Source organism: Gracilinanus agilis, chromosome 5, assembly GCF_016433145.1.
Source record: "Gracilinanus agilis isolate LMUSP501 chromosome 5, AgileGrace, whole genome shotgun sequence".
In the NCBI taxonomy this organism is placed as follows: domain Eukaryota; kingdom Metazoa; phylum Chordata; class Mammalia; order Didelphimorphia; family Didelphidae; genus Gracilinanus; species Gracilinanus agilis.
Window position 1 is genome coordinate 39,287,144 of NC_058134.1, and position 11,034 is coordinate 39,298,177.

Here is an 11,034-nt window from a genome sequence, read left to right on the forward strand (position 1 = left end):
AGGTGGAGAAGGAGGAGGAGGAGGAGGAGGAGGAGGAGGAGGAGGAGGAGGAGGAGGAGGAGGAGGAGGAGGAGGAGGAGGAGGTGGTATTTAGATAAAGAGTATACAGCAAGGTGCAGGAGAGACATTGCCAGTGTCTTGGGTTTGAATTCAGGTTCTGCTACTACCTACCTCTGATAGGACCTTAGGCAATTTGTTTAAGCCATCTCAGATTCAGTTTCCTCTCAAATAAGGATGCTGAGCTAGATGGCCTCTGTGATCCCTTTTTGGGCTGAACCTGTGTCCTTAATAAGGACAACAGACCTGTACGTGGTCTTCTTGCTTCCAGACCCAGCATTGCCCCAACAACTAGTCTCAAAGTTGTCAGCGTGAAATTCCTGAAGCACAGGTTTCCTGAGGATGCTACTCCCCTGATGCTTCAGTGATTCCAGAGAAAAATCCAGACTCCTTTGTATGGCATTCCAAGCCGTTCCCAATCTAACCCTTGATAAAAATGGCATTCTATCTCCTGCAGGAAGATGTATCCTTTGGACACACACTGTGTTCCCCAGACATAAAATGTTCTCCATCTTTAGCTCTTCCCATGGAGAATTCCTACAACCTGCAACCTTCTCGATGAAGCCTTTGTCGGGTACCGTACAAACCTGGGCACCCATAAGGGCATCTCCTGCCCCTTCCAGCCCATGGAGATATCCCGTATGCCACTCTCATCTCACCTGGCTGTGGGACTTTGTCAAATCAGCATCTGTCTAGAATGTGTGAGCTCGTTGAGGCCAGGAATCATGGTTTTCCCTTCTTTATATCTTCAGTGCCTGGCACTTAGGGTCCATGAATATTTATTAAACACATTGTAGTCAATAGACATGAAGTTAAACTCCTCAACTAGATTTTAAGCCCTGTGAGGGCAAGGACTGTGTCTTCTCCTATTACTGCTAATCTCTAACGTGGAGCTTCATACATAGCAGGTTCTCATGTCTTTGGGGATGACGATGATGAAGGCAAGCTACCATCCAACTTGGGGGGGAGAGACCCCCTCCCCCATCTTCTTTCCTGCATCTCTCCATACAGAATTTTACTTTATTTCTAAAAACCCTTAGTGACAACTTGAAGGCAGAAGGGTAAAGGCGAGGAAGACGAGGTTAAGTGACCTGCAAAGGGTCACACAGCAGGAAGGGTCCGAGGCCAGATTTGAGCTCAGGATCTCCCGTCTCCAGGCTTGGCTCTCAATTTACTGAGCCACTTAACTGCCCTCTGAATTGGTCTTTAAAGAAAGAATGGAATTTCTTTCTGAAGGTGGGAAAGGTCTCTCTGGGCACAGGAAAGGGCAAAAACCACAGGCTAGAATGTGGGGGAAAAGCTTGGGAGACAAGGAGTCATCTCTGTTTCTCCAGTGCATGCCCTGCTGCCTGGCCCATGTTAGGAGTTTATTGATTGAGCAGGAGAAGGCTAGAATGAGAAAAGTCTGGAAAGGCAAGGTGACCCCAAATCACAGAGGGCCCAGAACTCCAATTTAAAACATTTAAATTTAAATTTAATTAATTTTAAATTTTAAATTAATTAAATTAAAATAAAATTAAAATTAAAAAAATTTTTTAAATGTCCACTTTATTGAAAGATTCCAGCTGAGGAAAGATGGTTCCTTGCTTAAGGAAGATGAACCTGGAGGTTCGAAGGAAGAAGAGAATGGATTTGGGGGGATTTCAAGGAGGGGAACCTTTTTGAAATGGGATTCCTTTTTTCCTTTCTTCTCCATAGAGAATTTACTCTTCTCTTCAGCTTGTGAGATGTGTTTTCTTCATGTGTGGAGGTGTTGGCTGCAGTGAAGGTTTTGTGTGGCAACATTTGGGAGGCTGCCATTTGCCTAGAGAATTGTCCTGTTACTCGAAGGGGAAGGAATGACTGTGTTTCAAGCAGAGGGGCCTGGAGTGAAATGGGGAAAGAACCCTTTAGGTGTTACAGAATTGAAACACACACAGACACACATTCTCTCTCTCTCTCTCTCTCTCTCTCTCTCTCTCTCTCTCTCTCTCTCACTCACTCACACACACACACACACAATCTCTCTTTCTCTCACACACATCCTATCTCCCAAAACAAACTAACCCTTTCTGCCTGGAAAATATGAAGAGTCCCAGATTCAACTGTTAAAATTTTTGTTCCCTTCTGGAGATGGTTTGAAACAAACATTAACAGGATTAAAAAATGTTTCCGAAACAGGGTATTATGTCCAAGTTTGGAAGGAACAGACACAAATGTCTCTTTTTCTTTTCCAGGGGAGCATCTGTGGGCTAGTTTGCCATTCTCCAATTAGTCTCTGGTGGTACAGAAAGAACCTTTTGTGAGATTCGTCTATTGATGTGGGAGGGGGATGGAGAAGAGGAGAGCCATCCATCAAAGTCCTCAGGGTCTTACTTACCATGTTTGGAAATCTTCCAAAGGGACAGGTGACCCCAGTTGGCCAACATGGAACTGGACGTAGTAAAAATGAGAGTCCCTGCCCTTCTCGGGGTCACATAGCGAGAGATCTTGGCTAAGTTGCAGGATGTAGCTTGCATGGTGGTCCACTTGACCATGGTGGCCCAATGCCCCTTGGGCTGAAGTTTCTTGGATGCATTTATGTAGGCAGATCTTGGCCTTGGAATGGGCAGGTTTCCTTGTTGCTAGACCCATTCCCACCTTGTTCCTATCCTCACTTGATTCTCTCACCCTTGAAACCTTACTAACCTGTGTGCATCTCCAAAGTTGAGGAAGATGGAGGACCAGAGGGAGAATGCATGGATTTTGCCATTTTTTCTTGCCTCTTGAAATCTGGTGCAGAGTTTCCTTTAGTATGCAGTTTCTAGGACTTCCTCCTGGTCATATGAGAATGGGTGTGTAGCGTAGTGTAGGACATTTCTCCATCTCTTCTCTGAGTCATAGGTTCCTGCCCACCCCACCCCCAATGACAACCTGATCGTCTTCCCTGAGGTTGACAAATGAGGTCTGTGGTAGATGCCTGACAGACCCATTTAGCTGATTGAGAAGGCAGCATGGTGTAGTGTCGTGGTTTCCAAAATGTTGATCTTGAGGTCCTTTTACACACTAAAAAATTATTAAGGGTCTTTTCCCCAGAGAACTTTTGTTCATGTAGACTATATCTATTGATATTTAATGTTTTAGAATTTAAAACATATTGGTATTATTGGGAAAATAGTTTTGACCTCATGGACCCCCTGAAAGGATCTTGGAGACTTCAAGGTATCCCTGAACCACGTTTATTTTAGAAAGAATCCTGACCCTGGAGTCCTAAGACCTGGATTCAAACTCTGTCTCTGATACTATGTGAGTAACCTTGGATAAGTCATTTAACTTCACTTTTCTCATCTATACAATGATGATGTCCAAGGCCCATTCCAGCTCCTAGATTTTGGATCTTATTGTAACTCAACAAGTAGATACCAACAAAAGTGGAGTATAATCACCCACTCATGTCACGCCATACATATATCTATAACTCCTCTTCTGGGGAGTGTCCAAATCCTATTCCTTCTCTGGGCCACCTTACATGCTGACATCTCTTAGCTAGGATTACATAGTGGGTTGAGCGTTGGACCCTCGGTCAGAAAGACCTGATGTCATATCTGTCTTCAGATACTGGCTGTGTGACTCCTGGCAAATTACTAAACCTCCGTTTCCTTACCTGAAAAATGGGGATAACAACAGCACCTACCTCTCAGTGTTGTTGTGAGGATAAAATGAAATATCTGTGAAGAATTTTGAAAACTTTGAAAGAACTCTAGAAATGCTAGTTATTATTCTAATTCCTGGGCCTCAGTTTACCTCTCTGTAAGTTGTGGGGTTTGGTTTAGGTCTCTCAGGAATGCGGGGCCAAGGAAGGTCTTAGACCAGAGATCCCTTCCTTACTTCAGTCATAGAATGTTTGGAAGTTATCCAGAGGCCACCCTGTCCAAGGAAGGAGCTCTGATCTGAGAGGTCTGCATTTGGGATCATTGGACTTGGGTTCGTATCCAGCTCTGCAGCTTACTACGTGGGTGACTCGAGGAAGATGCTTTTTGGTCCTGGCTTTCTTCATCTGTAAAGTGAGAGGTTGCACCGAGATGACCTCCAAGGCTCCTGGATGCTATTTTCTTCGGATCCTGGGAAGTTCAGCTCACTCACTTTAGTGGTGAAGGATCGGAGGCCCAAAGAGGCCCAACAGCCTCCTGTAACATGAGCCCAAAGGAACGGTCTCAGCCTTGTCAGCTCTTATTCTAGGTCTCTGCCTCTTCTCAGTCATATTGCCGTGGGACTTGCCGCTCTGTCCGGCCTGGGGTCACTGACCGGCTATAGCAGGGATTTCTTAACTGATAGCAGCAGATTCTTGGCTGGGATGACAAAGGGCGGATGTGGAATTAGTCACCTTTTGGCTGAGGAAATAAAAGGGTTTCCAGGAGACAAATGAAACAGAAAGAGGCCCAATAATGCACCCAGTGGACAGTGTTCCATCTCTGGGTCAGTGAGAGGCCCTGGGTTCAGATATGGCCTCTGATGCTTCCTTAGCATCCGTGTGAGGTTGGGCTAGTGCTCACCTCCTCTGTCCGCCATCTTCCTTCACTAGAGAACCGAGGGGTTGGATGTAGATGACTTTGGAGGTCCCATTTGGTTTCCCAACCATGGTCCCATGAGCACACTGTGTGTTACATGTTGGTGTTTGGGACTTACTCCCTTTTCGACTCCATGAGGGCAGGGACCAGGTCTTGCATGAACTTTGTCTCTCCTCCAGGAACCCCGTCCTCGGTGTAAGTCTGTTGCTGGATACTCCGAGGTGTTTAATTTTTCATTAATCAAGTTACACATCACAAGATGAACCCCTTCCTAGATCACAAACTTAGGGGTCTTCCTGTGCCTGGCTTTGCCTCAGTCTGGTGGTGTTTCTCTCTTCCAGGCCCAGCTTGAAGCCCAGAAGGCGACTCAGGACTTCCAGAGGGCAACCGAGGTTCTCCGAGCTGCCAAGGAGACCATCTCCCTGGCTGAGCAGAGGCTGCTGGAGGATGACAAACGGCAGTTTGACTCCGCCTGGCAAGAAATGCTTAATCACGCCACCCAGCGGGTATGAGCCGCGAGGCCTTGCTTATTTCCTGCCTTTCCCTCTTGTCTTATTGACCCAGCCTGAGAGCCTCTGATGGGGGCTCGGCAGGGCGAGCGGCTTCTCCTTCCAGGTGAACAAGGCCCTCGAGGGGGTGTTGCCATGGAAGCAACGTCTGGGTTTGGGAAGTGCTTTGGACCAACCATCTGCTGCCTGTGTGGGAACTAAATTCAGGCCTGATGGGGTTGAGGAAAGACATTTTCCCTTCTTTCCCTGAGGTCCATCTGGTTCATTCCGAAGCCCTTGGTGGTGGAGGGGAGTGGAGCGTGGAGATGGGGAGACTCATTTGTACTCCAGAGGGGCCTCCCTGCCCTGATCCAGGTGGGGTTTGGCCAGAGAATTGGGAGGGCATCTGCGGATTGCCTGGACCTACAGGGTTGGGCTTGCTTTTTATAGGTTTGCTTCTTGGGGAAGAGGAGGGAAGCAGGTGCCGTTTATTTTGTTCCAGTTTTCCTCTAAATTTAATTGAGTCAAGTTTTCCCCGACCTCTGTGGCTTAGATCAGAGTTACAGAGGAGGAACAGAGGGCTAGAGAGTCTAATCGACTTACCCAGGGTCATACTGGTAGTAGTGGCAGAGCCAGGATTTGAACCCAGACTCTCCAGAGTCTAATTCTAGTCCATATAGTCTAGTTTCTTCTATATCACTATATCTTCTTTCTCATCAGCTTACTGCAGTGCCTCTCCTATATAATAAGAGCAATAATCTTTTTTTTTTTTTTAACCCTTAACTTCTGTGTATTGGCTCATAGGTGGAAGAGTGATAAAGGTGGGCAATAGGGGTCAAGTGACTTGCCCAGGGTCACACAGCTGGGAAGTGTCTGAGGCCAGATTTGAACCTAGGACCTCCCATCTCTAGGCCTGGCTCTCAATCCACTGAGTTACCCAGCTGCCCCGATAGCAGTAATCTTAATTGTGGTAGGAGTAGCAACCAGTATCACATAGCACCTCCCATGTGCCTGGTACCGGGTGAAGCACTGCACAATTATTGACTAACTCTATCAGGGATTTCCAGACTTAGCACAGACTCTTGACTAGGGTTACAAAGGCTGAATGTGGATCCTTACAACAACCTTGGCAGGTAGATGCTATTATTATTCCCATTTGACAGATGAGGAAACAGAGGCAGAGAGTGGTCAAGTGACTTGCCCAGGGCCATCCAGCTTATAGGTGTCTGAGGCTAGATTAGCACTCAGGTCCTTCTGCTCCATCCACTGGGCCACCCACCCAGTTGCCTTGGTTGCTGCTGTAGGAATAATACAAATGAAGGAGTAAGAACAAGCTAGCTAGAGACTGATTGCAGCACTTGTCTGGCTTCCTTGCACCCCGATGCCTGTGGGCTGATGCGAAGGAGGCTGCTGTTTCCTCTGGTAGAAATAGAAATTCTATCCACATAAGAAATTAAGAAAATAAGAAATAGTATAAGCTCAGGAGTCAGACCTAGATGGATTTTACATTTGCTGCCCTCAATACCTGCCCATCCATTTTTATCCAGGTGGCACAGTGGGTTAAGTAATTGGCCTGGAGTCAGGAAGACCTGAGTTCAAATCCAGGCTCAGAAACTCACTAGCTGTGTGACCCTGAACACATCTCCCTCAGCCTCAGTTATCTGTAAAATGGGAGTCCTCGCAGGACCAAATGATTTCCTAAAGGGGGCTTTGCCAACCTTAAATGGTTGCTGTTATTGTTGTCGAAGGGGTGATGGGTTGGTGCAACCCTTGGAGGCTTCCCCTCACCCACATCCCCTGGGCACAGTATCCTTGGTGTTGGACTCCCACGGCTGCCACGGGCACATCTGGCCAGCGACAACACCGTCGCTAACCCCAGGCTAGGAAGGACTCTCTTCTCCCAACTGGTCTAGCTGATCACCAAAGGGGAGGTCCAGAAGCTTTGGGGAATCATAGAAATGGTAGAGCCAGAGCCCCGACAGCTGGGAGAAGGGCACTGGATGAATATTCAGGGCGTTTGCTTCCAAATGATAAACTGCTCCCCCACCCCCTGTGCCATCTGTCTGCCAGCTGATCCCCTGCTTAGCACTGAGCAGAGTCCAGGGAGCGAAAGCAGGCTCTTAGTCATCCTGTGGTTCCTCTCGTTAGAAACAAAACAAAACAAACCAACAAGAGCCCAGCAGAGCATCTCTCTGCCCTGGAGAGCTTTTGGAGACCCCTGTTCTGGCGAGGGGGTGGTGGGCGTATGACGGGGCCATTCCGTTCTCCTGCCGCTTTGCCAACATCCCTCTGATTCTTCATTCTTGTTCCAGCATCCCCAGGCTGGCAGGGCTCATGTGTCTCTAGATCAGAGTTTGGGTGTTCGGGAGTGGAAGTGCGGAGACCTCTGGTTGGGTGGTTTTAAACAGATGTTCTAGAGAAAACCAATATAATTAATGGAGCCTCTGGCAGGAGACTTTCTTTACTATGACCCCCACGTGGGAGTAAGAAAGAGCAACTATTAATTCTGAGTAGTGGGAGGGACAAGTGATGTTCTGGATGTTATTATTGGGGTAACCATAGACAAGTCACTTAAACCCCTTTAGGACTCAGTTTTCTCATCTGTGAAATATACTTATTGTGTGATGCTGGGCAAGTAAGTCATTTAATCTCTTTCTACCTCAGTTTCCTCATCTGTTGTGTGATGCTGGGCAAGTAAGTCATTAAACCTCTGTCTACCTCAGTTTCCTCATCTGTAAAATATACTTATTGTGTGATGCTGGGCAAGTAAGTCATTAAACCTCTGTCTACCTCAGTTTCCTCATCTGTAAAATATACTTGTTGTGTGATGCTGGGCAAGTGAACCATTTAACCTCTGTCTACCTCAGTTTCCTCATCTGTAAAAGATATTTATTGCGTGATTCTGGGCAAGTAAGTCATTAAACCTCTGTCTACCTCAGTTCCTTCATCTGTAAAATGGGAATAATAATAGTAGCCACCTTCACAGAGTTGTTGTAAGAAATAATATACGTAAAGCGCTCTTATTTTTTTTTTTAATTGGTGAGAGTAATGATATTTGTACTACCAACCTCACGGGATGTTGTGGGAAGAATTGTGCCAGCTGAAGGGTTGGTCTGAGAGTCATGAACACTTGGGTTAGATTTTCCTAACCCATACACGGGGGATAGTAATCCGTGCCAAGAAGAGTGATGGAATGAGGGCCAGCCTTGGAGTCAAGAACTTTGCCCCCGACACCCCAGGCAACTTGAGAAAACTGTAGGTTCTAGACAGATTGGTGATCTGGGTCAGGGATGGGATTCTCCACACTGGGATGTACATCTACATTATAGGCAGACATAATGTATATGTGCGTGTGTGTATATGTGTGTATGGGTCCCCCAAATCTTTAATAACTTCAAACTGCAAAGCTTCAAACAACAGCCCGACTTTGGGGATTGTGTGTGTGTGTGTGCGTGCGTGTGTGCTTGTATAAAACCTTACACCAGTGTTTCCAAATGGGAGCTGATGCCATTGTCTTGTTGGGTGATAGCTGAGGAGGGGGGAGAGATGGGAAGCCCCCAGTGGATTTTACAGCTCAAGTCTAGCGATGGTGTCCAAGGCGCAGAAGTGGGATTTGAATCCAGGCTCTTGGCCTCGGAAAGCCAGCTCCTTTCTTCCTCCACACATTTGGCTACCCTTTGGTGACTCATGCTGAATTGAGTCAGAGATTGGGAAATGATGTCCCCGTGATGGCGAGCCTTCTAGACTCTGTGCATGTGTGTGAGATTCCTCAAAAGCAGGGGAGCCCTCATGAGCTGTCCATGTCCTTCCCTCCCTTGACTGCTACCAATGTTGTTCAATGGAAATCTTTTAATTCTGGGAAATCTGCTTTTCGTGGGGAATTATGCCATATGGCGTATTTTTTCCATGAATGGAGGGTAAGGGGTCGTTAGTCATTCGGAGGCATTGTGATTGTAGATGGGGCTAGATGTATACTAAGAATCATCTGGATTCGAATCCTCAGTCATTTCCTAGCTTGTTGGATGACCATAGGCAAGTCCCCTATAGTCTCTCAGCCTCAGTTTCCCCATCTGTAAAATGGGAATGATACTTGTAGTGCTTGCCTCCTGGGCTGGGCTGGGGGGTGAAAGTCAAATGAGACGCTTGGGTTGCCAACTCGAAAGCCTGTAAGCATGCCTTTGAGTTCTCATCCAGGTGAACAGCCATTCCCTCCAACATTGCATATGGCCCCGGGGCTCCGTGGCCGGCCAGCAGCCTTCCGTAAGTCCTCGAGTGGCTGTGATTGTTGGAGCCTTAGTGCGGGGATGGTTGTTTCCCCAGTTCATTGATCATATCCATCAGCCACGTAAGCACGGGGGACACAAAGACAAAAGTGAAGCCGTCATCCCTGCCCTCCTGGAACGCTCATCTGTGTCTGTAGATGCCTACGTAGATAAGTATATGCAGAAATAGTGTTAGGTGGAAAAGGGACCTCCGAGGGGGCATCGAGCCTCATTTTAGAGGTGAGGAAATGGAGACGTGGGGAGGGTAAGTAATAATGATAATAATAATAATAGATAATAATAATAAAATATTAAAAATAAATAAAATAAAAATAATAAAGAATAATAATAATAATAGCTAGCATTTATAGAAGACTTTCAGGTTTTGCAGAATGCTTTACAAATGTGTCATTTGAGCCTCACACAGGTCATCTAGTCTCATTTTATTAAGCGATCTTCATCATCATAATAGTTCTAAAGCACTTTCAAGTTTTACAAAGTGCAATACAGATATCCCATTTGATCCTCACAAAACCCCTGGGAGATAGGCACTATTATCATCCCCATTTTACTGTTGAGGAAACTGAGGCACAAAAAGATTAAGTGACTTGCTGAGGGGGATGTAGCTAGTAAGTGTCTGAGGCTGGATCTGAACTCGGATCTTCCTGACGTGAAGCCCAGCATTCCATCCATTACATCACTGCTTCCAACACTAACAAGTGACACAGTTGGGATTTGAACTCAGGTCTTCTGCCTCCAAATGCAGCCTCTTTTCCATAATGCTAGCTGTAATGTCAAAGCTTAGCCCTTCTCAGCCTTCAGTACAGTGGTTTTTGAGTCTCCTGTCCCGCTATGGGAAGGACATCCACAATGTCTTTCTGATCAACTCGGTCAAGTCCTTCCTCTCAAGCCCTTTGGGTTTCCCAAGGCTAATGTAAGACCATTATTCAAGGAGGACCGAAGAAACCAGATGACTGATCTGTAAGAGCCTTTGAGAAGACTGAGAATTCCATCAGCCAGTCAATCAACAAGCATTTTTTAAACGTATTCCACATGGCAGACGCTGTGCTAAGTGCTAGGGATAACTAGAGAAGTGAAATGCTTGTGCTTGATGGTGGGTGTTTAATACAGGCTGGGGTGACAGAGGAGAACAATGGAAGATTTCTCCAGCCGACCTCTTCTGTTTTCTGTTTGCACATAGTAGGTGCTTCATTCATTAATTCATTCATTTATTCGGGGCTGGCCTCTGGGAGGGCAGGGAGAGTCACCTCTAACCCTGCTGTGGGGCTGTTCCTGAGCATCCCTTTGGAGTGGCTGCCAGAGACACCTATGAGTGGTGTAACCCTCTTATACAGTGGTCTCCCCCATTTTTGGAGCCAGAATTTAGAAATGTGCTCTGGGTCCAATTGTTTTAAGCTGTCCTAGAAATATCCATTCTTCCTTCCTTCTTTCCTTCTTTCTTTCCTTCCTTCCTTCTATCCTCCCATTCTTCCTTCCTTTCTTCCTTCTTTTCTTCTTTCCTTCTTTCCTTCCTTCCTTCTATCCTCCCTTCCATTCTTCCTTCCTTCCTTCTATCCTCCCTTCCATTCTTCCTTCCTTTCTTCCTTCTTCCTTCCTTCCTCCCTTCCTCCCTCCTTCTTTCCTTCCTTCCATTCTTCCTTCCTTCTTTCCTTCCTTCCTTTCTTCCTTCCTTCCTTTCTT

The 11,034-nt window shown here is 46.4% G+C and overlaps 1 protein-coding gene across 1 annotated transcript in view; it reads left to right on the top strand.

Annotated features, from left to right (window-relative positions):
* Positions 1–11,034, top strand: part of SH3BP5 (SH3 domain binding protein 5) — a 96,364-nt gene that overhangs the window by 65,146 nt on the left and 20,184 nt on the right. The window contains exon 4 of the mRNA XM_044679498.1: positions 4,925–5,089. Coding sequence (XP_044535433.1) covers positions 4,925–5,089 — 165 coding nt within the window. The remainder of the gene's footprint in view (positions 1–4,924; positions 5,090–11,034) is intronic.